At 48.3% G+C, this 15,821-nt stretch overlaps 1 protein-coding gene across 6 annotated transcripts in view; it reads left to right on the top strand.

The window, feature by feature from the left end:
- The window catches only part of Dapk2 (death associated protein kinase 2), a 105,671-nt gene that overhangs the window by 61,562 nt on the left and 28,288 nt on the right, over positions 1–15,821 (top strand). For all 6 annotated transcript variants that reach the window (XM_087199112.1, XM_087199111.1, XM_021237100.2 and 3 more), the window contains one exon: positions 3,933–4,071. In XM_087199112.1, coding sequence (XP_087055238.1) covers positions 3,933–4,071 — 139 coding nt within the window. The remainder of the gene's footprint in view (positions 1–3,932; positions 4,072–15,821) is intronic.

The raw sequence follows: 15,821 nt of genomic DNA, 5'->3' as shown, positions 1-15,821 counted from the left end.
AGGCTGGGCTCAAACTTGTGACCCTCCTGCCTCAGCCTCCCAGAATGCTAGTATTATAGGCGTGCCCCACCACACCTGGCAACACTGGCCATATTTCAAGTGCTCATAAAACAGGACTAGTGGCTACTGTTTTAGATGGTGTGTATATAGAAAGGTTTTTGTCACTGTAGAAGGTGCTGTTCATCACTTCTTGGCCTTTTGGCTAAGATCAAGTGAAAGTGCTGTTGATAGCATTGAACAAGAGCCTTAAATGGACTTAAGTTCAATTTTTTAGGGGCTGGGGATGTAGCTCAGCGGTGTGGCACCTGCCTGGCAAGCACAAGGTCCTGAGTTCTATCCCAGGTACCAAAACAAAAAAAAAAAGTTCAATTTTTTATGTTGGTACACATCACAAAGTTGCTGTGTACTTCCTGTGACATAGCATCATCCCCAGATGTTATACTTTTTTTGATAATCAGAGTATGAAATGAGTCTAGCCATGTTTTGGGACATTTCTAAAGAAAAGAAAAAAGATTTTTAATACTCTTTATTTAGAACAGACTAGGTGATAGAGAATAATTCCTAAATGCAGGACAGAGCCATTCTGACCATATTAAAATCATCTGAGGCCGGGTGTGGTGGTGCACATCTGTAATCCCAGCATTCTTCGAGGCTGAGACAGGAGGATCTCATGCTCAAGCCCAGCCTGGGCAACTTAGTGATTTAATGAGACCCTGTCTTAAAATAAAAAAAGAATTCTTTAGAAAGGTGGGTGTAACTCAGAGTGAAGGTTCAATCCCCAGTACCATTATTAAAAATGAATAGGGAGAGGGCCAGGGATTTAGCTCAGTGGTGCTTCTGCCTGCCTTGCCAGCACAAGGTCCCAAGTTCGATCCCCAGTACGAAAAAAAAAAAAGAATAGGAAGAAGAAATCACTTGAAATACTTAGTATAATAAGGTGATTGAGAGTCATTCTGCCTGGACTTGATTCCTGCCTCTAACCTCTCCTGAGCTATGAAATAGGAAAACTGAAATAGGAAAATAATAGTCCTTAGCTTGTAGGTTATTGTGATGGTTAAATGAGATAATATATGTAAAGCACGTAACACAGAGTAAGTTTCCAGTGATGATTAACTACTCTTATTATGTGGATTTTTTAAATTCTAAAAATACGGCTTCCTAGGCTTTACTCTGGGAGAATCTAATTTGGTAAAGTCTATGCTGGGACCTGGGATCTGCATTTCCAACACGTTCTGTAGGTGATTCCCAGAGTCCCAGGCCCTTCGACTCAGATCTCTTCCCCAGATCTTTTCCTGTGGTGACCTTGACGCTGTCCTGTCCTCGGAGCAGCACGTGGTGGCTGGACATCCCCGGCATCTGTCAGAGAGTAAACACGCCCAGTAGGCTGCCAGATTGACCAGGTCAAAACCTCCTGTTTTATCTGGTCACCCTAAGTCCAAGGCTTTTTGCCCTGTGGGTCTTCCTGTCATATTAACCTTAGGATGGAAGAGTGTGGAATGTGTAAAAAGAAAACTATAAAAAATCAGAAGTACCATTATGTAATATTTAGAGATTGTATAATGAATAGGGTCTTATGTTTAAGTTAGGGATGGTACCTAGATTCTCTTGAACCCATGCAGAGACTGTGTTTTGTTTTTTTTGTTTTTGTACTGGGGATCAAACTTGGGTCCTTGTGCTTTCAAGGCAAGCAGCAGAACCACTGAGCTAAATCCCTGGCCCGAGGCTGTGTTTTATAAAACCAAAGCAAGGAGACTGTAGGGATCATCTTGTCCAGTCTGCTCATTTTGCAGGCGAAGAAATCGAGGCCCAAGTAGAGAGAGGAAATGAATTGTCCAAGGTCGGTAGCAGGGCCACAACCTGTCTCTAGCTTCTCTGGTACTTGCTCCTCTGTGTTATCTCTCAGTCCATTCAGACTATAGTGTTCCATCCCGGCCCCAAACATTCATGTTCTCTTCAGTGTGAAATTCATTCTATCCTCAGAGTACCAAAGGTCTTAATTAACTCTGGTGTGAAATCCAAATTTTAAAGCCAAAGTCTTACCTCAATGTCATCGAAATTGGTTATAGATAATATTCAAAGTCTTTCATTCTGAGGCAAATCGCACTTCAGCTGTGAACGCTATGGCATCCACCATGTTACATGCTTCCAAAATCCGATGGTGGGACAGGAGTAGAGTAGTTGTTCCCATTCCAAGGGAGAGACATAGGAGAGGAGAACCGTGATAGACACTTGCATCAGTCCAAACCCTGATGGCTTGAGAGTAGGTTTTGGCTTTGTGCTCTTCCTTTCAGACCCTTTGGGCGGAGGTCCTGCTCTATGGCTTTGGGTGTCCCACCCCTTGTCTTTGCTGGGCACAGCTCATAGAGTTGCCCACCTGAGGCTCTCTGGGCTGGAATCACACCTCGAGGCGATGCAGGTCTAAGGACTCAGGGCCAGCTCATTCTCATGGTGCCCCTGGACCCCCAGCTCTCTGGGGCATCCCCTGAAATCCAGGTGGAGGCCCTCACGCCCCCACAGCTTTGCTTGGCAGGGAGCCTGCAGCAGGGGAGGGCGGGGGAGGCCACACCTGGTGCAGCTGAGAAGTGTGGCAATAAGGTTTGGGGAGCAGAGCCCACAGCGTGGGGGCAGCACTGGGCATTCCTGGGATGGGGTTCTGTCCTGCCAGCCCTGGCACTGTGGATCTATAAGGGAGAGGGTCATGCATGACCTCTGAAATGACTTTAGGGACATTCTTCCACTATTTTAGACAGTAGGTCCCAGCTCCTGTTTGGATGGCTAACTAATCTGCCTGTTGTTTGATGAATAGCACCTGGCCTCCCTTGAGCTGCCCAGTCTGTACTAATTCCCTTGTCAGGCAATCTGTGGGCACACTTCTGCTTTCTCCTAAACAGGTTTTCTTTTTTTTTCCCCTGATATAATTAGGCTGAGGACTTTTTCAAACTTCCCTTTTAGTTAATAATTCTGTCTTGAAATTGTCTCTTTTCATATTTTATTGTTAGCTGTCGAGAGGAAATAGGCCACCCCTTCAACACTGTGCTTAGAAATTTCCTTAGCCAAGTATCCAATGTCATCACTCCTGAATTCAATCTTCCACAAAACACTGGTACACAAACAAAGTTCAGCCCAGTTCTCTGGTACTTTACAACAAGGATGCCTTTCCTTCATTGACCAAGACTGTATTCCTCATTTCCATCTGAAGCCTCACCCAGGTGCACTTTACTGTCCATATTTCTACCAAAATTCTGTTTGCAGCCACTGATGTATTGTCTCAGAAGGCTGAGACTCTCCCCTCGCCTTTTGAGCCCTTGTCAGCACTGCCCTTTGTGGTCCACTCCTGGCAATGTAGACTTTTCCCAGCAGGCATCTCACAACTCTTCCATCCTTTCCTCCTTATCCAGTTCCAAAGCCACATTTGCATTTATTAGGTGTTTATCGTAGTTGCATTACACTCTTGGCACCAAATTCTTTCTTAGTCCATTCAAGTTGTTACATAAAATAGCATAAACTTGGTGGCTTACAAAAACAGAAATTTGTTTCCTATACTTCTGGAGACTGGGAAATCCAAGATCCAGGCGCCAGCAGATTTAGTGTCTGATGAAAAAGCTCTCTGGGGTCTCCTATAAAAGAGTGTTAATCCCATCTGAGGACTTCCCAAAGACCCTAGCTCCTAATACCATCATGTGGGGGGTTGGGATCTCTGCCACTTACAGAGTTAGCAGAGCCCCCCTGGCAACAACCTGCCCTTGGCAGTGAAGAGAGAGAATACAGCAAATGGAAGTAAGGGGAGTCTCTGGGCCAGGCCCCAGATTGGGCAAGGAGGATTCTGCCTTCCCAGGAGCCGGTGGGGGCGGGGGGGTGCAGGACCAAACCCATTGGCCTGACCTCGAGCCTGCAGGGCTTGACAGCTGGGCCTCCCCACTGGTATCTTGCAGGGTGTCTGGAGGAGAGCTCTTTGATTTCCTGGCCCAGAAAGAGTCACTGAGTGAAGAGGAGGCCACCAGCTTCATTAAGCAGATCCTGGATGGGGTGAACTACCTGCACACAAAGAAAATCGCTCACTTTGATCTCAAGGTCAGTAAGGGGAAGAAAGGAAAAGAACCAGAGCTTCGTACTGGGGATTGAAGCCAGGGCCTTCACATTGGGCTACCTCCCTGGGCTTTTTTTCACATCTTGAGACAGAGTCTCATTAAATCTCTAAATTGCCCAGGCTGGGCTTAAATTTGTAATCCTCCTGCTTCAGCCTCCCAGAGTACTGGGATCACAGCATTCATATCACACCCAGCTAAGAAGCTTCTTAATCAGTTACTGGCACCCTCTCACTTCCAGGGAGCAGGTGGGACATAGTTTGTAAGTAGACTGATGACAGGAAACTTGAAACCCATGTCACAGGACTGAACTTTTGAGTACCGAAGAATGAAGTCCCGGGCACATTTGGAGGGTTGCTGGAGCTCCAAACCCAGCCCAACCCAGCCTCCCGCCTGCCTCTACCTGAGGCTGTGACTTTCAGAGCCCAGGGACCGCTGGCTGCACTCACCCACCCTGTCCCAAACTATGGCTGTCTAACTGCTTCCAGGGCCCACTGATCATTTGTGGTCGTTGGTACTCAGGGTCGAGAAAGTTCGCTGTGACCGCACAGGACCTTGTGAAGAAAGAATGTGGTCAGTGTGGAAGAACTGTCTCTCTTAGCAACAGCTTGGCTACACAGATGGCTGAGCCTTTGCAGATATCCAATGCATGAAGGTCCTTGAAATCATGATCAGACAGACCTATGTTTACAAGGAGGAGACCATTTTGTGGCCTTGTCCAGAAACCCGTGTGTTCTTTCAAGCACCATGCTGGGTGCCTGGATATTGCTGCAGATACAAAATCAACTGAGGGGTTGAGGCTGAGAGAGAAGGCCACATTCCAGGTTGAGACTCTGAAAATAACCCATTCCTGCCTCTGTTGCTAGCCTTGCACTGTGCAGTGGAGAATTCTCAGTTGTGATTTGTCAAAATCTGGGTTTGGATTCTTGGAACAGCTGAATTGCTATTGCTTAGCACTCTATTTTCCAGCACTGGAGATTTGAAGGCTTCTGATCCTCAATAAGTTCTTGCTGTCCTCATGGCTTCCAGTCAAAGGAGTCAATCCTGTGAGGGTTCAGGCTCCTCGTAGGATGCATGCTTCTCTCACATCCTGCAAAATGTGCTCCTAAATGCCAAGTTATGTAAGTTGGTGTCATTTCTGCTCCACAAGTATCAAAAGAAGGAGCAGGTCACCATGAAAGAAATGCTGCATGTTCTGCCCCATGATTACTGTAACAACTTCCCTCTGAACTTTTGGAAACTCTGTGAGTCCATGTATCTGGGCTTTGGCATTAAAATCAGGAAAGTGAATTACTCTGGCAATACATATGAGCTAGTCCCCATTTTGGGTCTTACATACAGTGGTATACTAGATGGCGATGATGGAAGAATCATTCTCAAAATCGACATCATTATATTTGTCCTGTCTCTAATCTTCATAGAGGGCATCCGTATCAGTGAGGAGGACCTAACTGAAAAAGTGAAAAGATGGGACAGGTTAGCTCACTCTGAGCATACTCATTTTGAGGAAGCCTGGAAATCCATCACTGAGGATTTAGTACAGGAAGAGTACCTGATGTACCGGCAGATTCCTAACAGTGATCCTGCTCGCTATGAGTTCCTGTGGGATCCAAGGGCCCACGCTGAAACCAGCAAGATGAAACTCCTAGTTCCTATGGCCCATCTTAATGGAATAGATCCCAAGTCTCATCCAGAACTATATGAAGAGGCTTTGGAAGCAGAACTAGGTATAGAGCCAGGGTTCCTGAGAAACAGGGGATATTGCCCAAAGGTGTCAGTGAATTTGTTCTCCCCCAAGAAGAAATGAGGCCCATTTTTGGTCTCTGTGGAGAGCAGGAAGTTTTCTAAGTAGTGAAGGGCCAGGGGAGGGGTAAAATAGCATGCATAGCATCTTGCTGTCTCTTCTACTTGGGTTTCTTGGAAATGAACAGGGGTTTTCTTTATGGTTTTTTGAAGTATTGGTCCTTTTTGGGGGAGACTGAAGTAGCTTGCATATTTATTGAATGATATTGATCTCCTGTGTATTTTTAGTTTTGTGATGTTGATCTTTGTGTTTTCTGATGGGAATGTGATTTTGTGTAACACTGATCACAAATGGAGTGCCTTTTCCATTCAAATGGAACAGTCTTTCCTGTTTTATCATACATACAGAAAAACTATTCAATTTATTTATGATAAAATGGGAGTGGGATAGGAATTTCCTTGAAAATTGTATGTTTACATCAAGTTAGAGGGACCCTAGAAAAAGTGATAAGGATGAAAATCAAACATTGTCTGCTGCTTATTTCTTTTCCCCTGTTGATCTATAGTATTAAACTTACATTTATTGCAAAAAAAAAAAATCAACTGAGGCCCTGTCTGAGCCCAGTTCTTTGTTTCCAGGGAATTTAGTGGAGGAGATAGAAAGGAAAGATCACGAGCTCTAAGTGTTGTGATGGGGGAAGCACAGGGGAGCCCAAAGGAGGGGACTTCTCAGTCAGATTAGGGGATCAGAGTGGGCTTCCTGGAAGAGGCAGTATTAGAAGAGGTGCTCTGTAATAGAAGCTGTTCTTGTTATTTCCCTTCCTGGAATGGAGAAAAGAGAAAAACAACTGTGTACATGGTTCCCAAATGGCCTAATGCATTCAGTGCCTGGCAGCCAGGGGACTGAGTGGTGAGTGGCAGAGAAGAGACCAGGAGAAGGGCAGGAGGCAGGCAACAGGAGTGGGAGGACGGATAGAATAGGGGCTGAGGCCGTTATCTGGGCAAGAGAGACATGGGAGGAGTGATTCAGCCTGAGATCGATCGGGTGCCTGCTTCAATGCAGAGATGAGGGAGAGGGCAGAGTCCAGGATGACCCCAAGTTCTGGCGTGGGGAACTGGCCCAGAGAGGGTATGGTGCAGCTGTAGTCCCACAGCAGCTATGCCAGCATAGTCCCCCCTCCTGATGCTTATTGTCACGTAGCTTGAATTCCTCCTACAGAGAACATCTTGCAGAGTTTCCCTCCAGTTTCCCAGAGTAAAACTGGGTCATAGAGGAGGGAGAGGCCCGGGCAGGGCTTTGGACCTCAGGGTAGCAATGCACCAAGCAGGAAGTGCTCTCTGCCTGGATTGTACCTATGTCTCCTTCCTCATAATGCCATGGACAATTAACCTGCTGTTTTCTTGTATCTTTGCTGGCTCCAAGAGGCCACCTCCACACAGCTCCTTTGTCTTTTCTCCAAAGGTGATGGCAGAGGTGGGAGGAATCACTGAAGCCATCAGGGCCTGGTAACTTAGCAGGGTCACTGTGTGTGGTTTGCTTCTGTGGTAGCTCACTGCAGTAGGGGGATCACTGGCTTGGAGTCAGCCAGGTTGGGGATCCATCCTTCATCTGTCATGAACCAGAATACATCAGAACCTCAGTTTTTCAGTCTTGATGCAAATAACACCAGCTACCTGGCAGAGTTGTTGTAAGGGTTAGAGACAAGCAGGATGAAGTGCTGAATATAGAATAGGTACTCTGGTATAGATGCTGTCCTTGTTATTTCTCTCTCCAGAATAGAAGAAAAACAAAACACAACTATTGTTACAGTATTTTGGGTCCCGATAGACTTAGGACAGCAGACCCTGCTTGTTAGTGCGGTTCTACAAGGCTCAGCAGAGAGCTGAGATTGGTTGCTGCGTAGGACTGTCTCGGGGCCGGTATCTACTTCCATGGCTCATTCTGGATATTTTCCATGACCTGGAGAAAGGCTGGGTTTCCCCTGAAGGAGGAAGATGCTGCTAATCCCCACCCACAGCCACATAGCCTGACTGTGTGGACTCCAAGCTTTCCAACTCCCCACATGTGGGATCCTTGGCCCAGGCGCAGCTGGGCACCTTTGGGCAGTGATGAGTAGCAATTGCCTCATGGTTGGGGAGACTTCCGGGAGCCCAAATGTGGATGTGTGTGCCTCCTGGCTGGAACTTTTCACCAGCTGGGAGGATCATGCAGAATGGCCAGCTGGTACCTTCAGGAAACTTCTTGGTTCCATGTGGTTTCCTACATCTAAAATCCACATTTTGCTTCCCGATTTTCCTTTCCCATGAGGGACCTTGGCTTCTCCCTCTCCTGCTTGTGTTCTGTTACTCTTTCCCCAGGGAACCAGCTACCGAATTGTCTCCACAACCTGCCAGTAACCCGCTCTCCATTCGCCCTTCCAGGAGGAGCGACTCTCTGACTCGGCTCTGCCGTATGATTGTCCTCTCCTCCTGTGTTCAGTCAGGTGCTAGGGACAGTCAGGCCCTTGGACACTTAAGATTCATTCCCAGCCTTGTTACAGAGAGCAGCATATGAATAAATTAATGTAAGATAACCAACTTGTTAAAAACAGATCATGGCATGTTCTTGCCCAAAAATCTGCAGTGCCTCCTTGTTACCCATAGGATGCATGATCGAATGGGTGGATTCAGGCCTCTCCCTGGCCCTGTTTCTGGCCTCATGCATACTTGCACACCCAAAGCATGAGCCACAGGCAGCAAGACCACAGATGTGTGTTCTGGCCTCTCCTCTGTTCATGCCATTCCTATCCAGGATGCTGCACCTCTTTCTTTTCCTCCCCCATGGACTTCCTACTCATCCTCCAAGCCCACCAGAAATGCCATTTCCTCCTGGAAGCATTTGCCATCCTTGCCACCTTCCCAAAGCATAACTAAGAGCTGACCTGCCTCTCTCTTTTTGTTGCCCTTTGTTCACATCTGTGCCGGGAGCACTCCTCCTTATGAGTCACTTTCTGCAGCAGTGTCTGACACTTGATGAGTCACAGTGTTGGACGGATGGCTGGATGGAGACCAAATGTGCTCATGGATGTCCAAGACACTTTCCAATCCCACCTGGAAAATGCAAAGCAGTTACAGGCTGAGCTCAATTCATTGATGTGAACAGTATCGAAGAAGGAGAATGACACACGTTAATGTCACATGGTCCCTTCCTTCCTGAGGTCCACTGTCCACTACAGGAGGGCGCAGTGAGTCTCCAAATAAAAACAAACAGATGCTGTCCAACACACCTGCCTCCAAGGGGTGGAGACAAAACTGGTGTGTGTTGTGAGTTCACCACAGATCTGGGCAGGTGGGGGTGGTGAGGACAGCTGATCTTGCCCTGAGTTATGTTAATGGAAGGGACACTGAGGCTGGGTGTCCCTCAGTACCAGGATGCAGCAGGCAGGGACAGTCCCCGGGAAATGGAGCTCAGAACCAGCCAGGAACCTCACTCTCGCATATGATCCCAACACAAATAAAGGCCTTGTGGAGGGTGTCTGTATGAGGCCCTGTGCTTATTTTAGATTTGGGGATTTCCCCCTGAATGTGGATGTCTCCTTCCTCCTCTCCCATCCCCACCCCAACCTGATCTGATTGGAGAACTCTGAGATGGAAGGCAGCCCTCAGGACTGATGGCATTTTAAACAAAAAGAGCAAGTTGGGAGAAATGATTAAAATTGTATATAAGCCAGGATCCCTGCACTCTGAGGTGGCTTTTGATTGATATAAACAGTGAATTCCTGAGCAAGGGACTCTGAAGCATAAACCCCAGTTTCCCTGTGCCCCGAATCATCCTTTGAACTGTCCTTATGCCTATGTTGTGAGCAGGACTGCTGGTCAAGCTTTCATGAGAATGGTAACCATAACAATAACACTTTAGATGTATATAGCACTTTCTAGGATACATCATGATTATTTCTTTTTTTTATTTGATCCTCATTAAGTAGAAGGAATTGTCATTTTGTGTGAGTGTTTATTGCTGGAGATCAAACCCAGGGCCTTGTGCATGCTAGGTCTTGTGCGTGCTAAGCACTGTACCATTGAGCTGCATCACCATCCCCTATTGTCACTTTTTTTTTTTTTTGAGACAGTGTGTCACTATGTAGTTCAGTCTGGCCTCAAACTCGTGGAAATCCTCCTGTCTCAGCCTCCCAAGTGCTGGGATTACAGGTGTGTACCACAACATCCATCCTATTACTTTTTTTTTAACCTACAAAGCAGTTAAGATTTAAAGCAGTTTAATAACTTGCCCAAGATCACTCAGGTATTTAATGATAGGCTGGGACTTGAACTTAGCCAGAGAAGAAACTCATAAGTAAAGCTGGGTGTCAGCAACTTTTATTTTATTTCATGATTCTGATAGTCCAGATTTCTTACTTTCTTAGGTCATCCTTTTTATACATAGTTAATCCAAAAACTATATTGTGCTATACATTTATTCTTTACACAGTTAATTTCTTATGTGGTTATACTGTTTTCTCTTCCTAGTAAATTATACTTCATATTTTAAAATAGTTACAGCCAGGGATTTAGCTCAGTGGTGCCAATGCCTGCCTCACAAGCACAAGGTCCTGAGTTCGATTCCTGGTACCAAAAAATAAATAGATAGATAGATAGATAGATAGATAGACAGACAAATAAATAAAAATAGTTAATCTGTATAGCCAGGTATAGTGGCACATGCCTGTGATCCCAACTACTCAGGAGGCTGAGGTAAGAGGATCACAAGTTCAAGGCCAGCCTGGACAAATTAGTGAGACCCTGTCTTAAAATAAAAAATAGAAAGAGCTGGGGATATAGCTCTGTGGTAGGTTACCCTTGGGTTCAACCCCCAATCTTGCAGTAGTAATAATAATAATAATAATAATAATAATAACAATAATAGGGGCTGGGGATTTAGCTCAGTGGCACCTCACCTGCCTCGAAAGTGCAAGGTCCTGAGTTTGATCCCCAGTACTGGAAAAAAAAATAGTAATAATAATAATTTGTATATTGTGAATTGCTATAGAATGTGCCTGCGCTGGAGAGCTAGGAACTGGTGTGGCTTTGAGACACAGCGTACACAGAGAACATCATCTTTAGTATGGGGAGGCAGATGTGATCTGCATTTTACAGATGAGAAAACTAAAACGAAACTGCAGTCTTTCTTTGGTCCTTGTTTCCTTTGCCATCACTGTGAGCTGTGCAGAGGCCTCTTGCTGCTCCCAGCAACCCACCGCTGTCCCCTCTGAACCCGGCCCAGGCCTGATGGCCACCGAAGTACTGTGCGTGTCTGTCCCACCAGGTACTGCGGGCCCTGCCATCCTAGGGTTAGGGTTACTCTCAAAAAACCAAAGAAAGAAAGAAAAGAGAATGATGGGATAAGTGTGTTAGAAGTAAGGGGCAGTATTCTGAAGGGATAGCAATGCATCTTTTACTGTAATAACATTTTTTAAAAGATTAAGCATCCACCATAGTTTTCAGTCGTATCATCATCAATCACGGGGTGATGATAAACAGCATCAGGCCACTTTTTGTACCTTTTTCCAGCCTCTAAGTAACATCCTCAAGGTAGGGTTCATGAGGACTCCTAGGGTTCATTGCCCAGTGTTAGGCTGCTGGCAATTGGCAGAGCTGGGCCGGAACCCAGATTCCAAGGCCTGTGCCACATGGATTCCCCAAAATCTCGGTGTTCAGGAGCCAAGTATGTGTCTGCACTGGTTCATTTATCTGTCTGGTAAATGGTGACTGAGCCCCTACCACAGTGCCAGGCTCTCATGTGCTGGGGATAGATTTGAGAGGCAAGGCTCTGTTGTCCCCCCCGGGGCTTTGGACAGGGGCACAGAACACAGAAGGGAGGGATTGCAGTGAAGTTGACTCTCTGCTGGAGTCATGGACAAGGTGCCATGCAGGCCCTTGGGTGGGAACAACTCCTGTGCGTGGGGAAAGGGAGCAGGTCACACCCAGTGTTCCAGCGTGGGTGCTGGGGCTGGGTGGAGAGACAGGAGAAGGAGCCCAGGAAAGGCTCTCTGGTAGAGTAAACTGCAGGTCGGAGTGGGGATGCGGAGGTAGCAGATGCACCAGAGGGTGAGCTGGCAGTGGTAGAAGGGTGGGAATCCCTTGAATGCCAGACAGATGTGGACATTGGGCATAAGCTGCACAGAGGCTCACAGAAGGGGCTGCCTGCAGTCTCATCTCTGGTGTTCCAGGGGGAGGGCAGTGCATCACCCTGACTCCTGCCCATGGAGGCCTGCAGTGAGCAGTGCTTTCTCAGGTTTCCCAGTGCTGATGGAGCCATCCAAGGCCTGACTTGCATTGCCACTGAGGCTCTGCAGGCAGCTCCTGTCCCCATAGCACAGACCTGGCTGGGCCATGGCTCTGCTGAGCTGAGCAGCCTCACTCAGCAGCAGGGGGGCTGTGAGGGCACCCAGAGGGGACCCTGGACTGGGCTCAGCAGGCTTGGACTCTGCTTCTTGCTCAGTGACCTTGGGAGCTTCTTGTCCTGTCTGGATGCTCTGTAACGTGCAGGGGTTAAAGGACCTCTAAGATCTCTGCAGCCCCAACATCATGATGCTGGGGGTGAAGCAGAGTGGAAGGAGGGAAGCAGGAGACAATGGGGGACCCATAAGAGGACACGTTCTTCAGCTGAGTGCAGGGGATTCTGTGGGGTTCAGGCTGAGCCCCCAGGGATGGATGTGAGTGCCGCCTCCCAGAAAAGAATGAGCAAACACAGCTGCTATTCTCCGCAGTCTCTGCAGCATCTACGTGGGCCATCTCTCAAATCCTCAGAGCCACTCTGTGCCTTCCCAGACGCTGTCGCTCTTTCACAGACTCAGGTCACAAGAGGTCCAGTGACTTTGCCCAGGTTTCACATTGTGAGTGGTGGAGCTGAGATTTGAACCCAGACCTGCCTGATTCTAAGCCCACTTTATTGTGGTGCCCCTGAGGGTGCTGATCCCAAACCAGCTCCTGGGTAGGCTGTGTTGGACCCAGAGGACAAGGGACCCCTTGGAGGACCGGTTTCCTATTGGTACCACAGCAGGCATCTCTGGCAGAGCTGTAGGACAGGGCTCCCAGGGTGCAGGGGTTGGGTAGGCCTGTTTTGACAGGCAGGGCAGTTCCACCCCTGGCAGGAGCAGCATCTACAGAATTCGATCCCTTCCTCCGGATAAGATACTGTGGAGGTGAGCTCAGGTGTGTGGGTAAAGTATCTGGCTGAGGTGAAGGAGCTGGGAGAAGGACAGGTGGAAGGAAATATGGAGAGGCTTGTGCTACCCCAGCGGGCGGCCTGGCGCAGGCCCAGCTGCCTGTGACCACAGTGGTTCTTCTTCCTTCCAAACCTGGGGTGGGAGACAGCCTTTTCACATCCCACCTTTCGGCCAGAGCAGTGGAAATTTGCCCAGGACACTTGAGGGTTCGTCCCACCTTGAAATCACTGAGCCTCCAGCCTGGAGGGGCCTGGGATGGCAACCAGTGTCTGCCTTAGAGCTGGGGGCTGAGGCTCAGAGACAGGAAGTGACCTGTGTAAGCTCACATTCTTTGGGTGGTACAGCTGGAACTGCAGTTTCACCTTGCTCTGCTTGGAGTGAGGGAAGCAAAGTCTAGACCCTGGGGAAACTGCTGTTCTGCTGACCCTCAGCTTGCTTTCAGACCCTCCGTGCGTGTTGAGTAGTCCTATCTCAGCAATGTGGGGAGGAGTGCAATTGAGCGCCCCTTGTGGTGGTGGAGGGCTTCTGTAGGGCCACCTGCTCTGATTCTTTCCATTTATTTCTGCAAATTTAATGAAGCATGCAGCATGCAAGACACTGTAGGCAAGGCCAGGAACCTTAGAACTGAACTGAGCCTGTAATCCCAGCTATTCAGGTGGCTGAGGCAGGAGAATCGAAAGTTTGAGGCCAGCCTGGGCAACGCAGCAAGACCCTGTCTTTAAAACTAAAACAAAACAAAATAAAATGGGCTAGGGATATAGCTCAGTGGCAGAGCACTTGCCCAGCCTGCATGAGGTCCTAAACCCAATCCACAGCCCCAAAGCAACAACAACAAAAACAATGAATTGAATTTTCCCAGGGAAAAGGCTACCATCTAGGAATGTGGCACTATAGATAAGAGACAGCCTGCAGCTTAGGGTTGCCAGCAAGTGTTGGTGATGATGAGGGGCAGAGCACCAGGTCAGGGGAAGGGTCCCTAGCCCTAACCCTTTGAACATGTGAAGGCAAGGTAAACAGCCAGCACAGGATGGCATCTAGGGGTTTTTTCAAGCATGACCACATCCCACAAAGGACTGAAGAGCAGTCCAGGCAGCAAGGCTGGGGAGGCACCTTGGGGAGCCATGTGGGCTTTTTCTGGTGGTCAGGGTGATCCCTGAAGATATTTAACCAGACTAGGAGATATGATGCAGAGAGCAGAGGCTGGACTACCAGGGAAGCCCCTCTTGACTCTTCCATTCTGAGATGTTGGACCTTGGGCAAGCCATGTTGCATTCTGGGCCTCAGTTTCTTCATCTGTGAAATAAGGATGCTAACAATGCCTACCATTCAGGTGGCTGCCAGGATCATGTAGTGCATTAGCGTGGAGCTTGGCTTGGTAAATGTGCGGTAAATGTTAGTCCTGCCATACTTCCATAGCTATCATTGGGCCATTTGTGGAGAGGTTGAGACTGCAATACAGAAGCTTTTTCAAAAGCAGAAGGGTCTGCAGATGCAGGGGTCTAAGTCCCTGGCTAGACTGGAATCCCCTTGGTGGCCCAGGAAGGAAGCAGAGACACCATTTGATGGGAGAGAGGTTGTGGCTTCTGTCTGCTCCCAGATCTGAATGGGCAGGGGCATCTGGTCCAAATGGCCTGATGAGTGAGTGGGGACAAGAACCAGGTCCTGACTGCCCAGGAGAGCCTTGCTGCTGTCCTATGGCCATCTCCCAGAGCACCCCTTCAGGCCATGTTCCTCTATCCAGACCTGGCCTGGGCGCTGTCTCACCGGGCCCTCTGCTTTCTCATCTGAGATGAGGAGACCCAGCTTAAGGCTCTAAGGTCCAGGCTAGACACATGGCCCAGGAGCCCCACACACATGTGAACATGTCACCGCAAGAACAGCACTCTGCAGTTTGGTTGCCTGCTAAAGCATTGTGGCCACTTCTCCCCAGGGTAAAGTCACAAGACCCCCAAGAAGGCGGGAAGGGGGTCATTTAATGTAGTGGGTAGGAGCATAAGCTTTGCCTCCTGGCAGATAAATGTTGCAATTGCTGTGTCCACTAGCTAGTGTTACAGTCTTGGCTGCTTTTTCTGCAAAGAGAAGCAATAACACCCACCCTGTGTGGTAGTTGACAGTCGAATGTGGTGTACAGTAAGTATGTCAATGATGGGTTAGTGCTAGGTCATGCATATTGCAGGGGCTCAATAAATGACACAGTGAGCACCTGGTGGCCTCCAGGCTGGGGAGATGACAGAAACAAACCCTATAGAAGCTTGCTGCCCATGGGAGAGGGACAGATAGATAATAAGACCAGCTCCACCCGGTGGAGGAGGCAGGCAGAAACAGGGGGAGACCAGAAAAGACCTTCTGGAGGAGGTGCTGTCTTCATGAAGTGTGAAGAGGAATTAGCCAGGTTTGGGGAGGGGTCAGGGCCGGGACAGTGTTCCAAGTTGGGAGAAGCCACTTGATGTGTGTTAGGGCCAGAGACAGAGGATTGTGGGTGGAACGAGGAGATGCTGCCTGCCAGGGAGATCGTGGATACCAGGGAGGGAGGGTGTGGCTCCCTGCAGGGGGTGCCAGGGCCCTTGGGAGTTCATGGCCAGCCACAGATGGTCTGGGTCAGGAAGACTAGAGTGGGGTCACCTGCCAGGATCCTGTCCCCTGACCTCTAGCTGCCTTCGCTCTCTTTTCTGCAGGGACTAAGAATGGGCTTTGCCTTGGGAAAGGACTCTGACACATTTTCAAAATAAAGTGGAGAGTAATCTCTAGAGGGGAAGAAGTATAAACAAGCTTTTTAAATGCAAAAGGA

Source organism: Heterocephalus glaber, unplaced genomic scaffold (genome assembly GCF_053883595.1).
Source record: "Heterocephalus glaber isolate CG9 unplaced genomic scaffold, H.glaber_assembly_v1.0 deba00001689, whole genome shotgun sequence".
In the NCBI taxonomy this organism is placed as follows: domain Eukaryota; kingdom Metazoa; phylum Chordata; class Mammalia; order Rodentia; family Bathyergidae; genus Heterocephalus; species Heterocephalus glaber.
The sequence above is the reverse complement of the archived record's forward strand: the minus strand, read 5'-3'. Positions and strand labels throughout refer to the sequence as shown.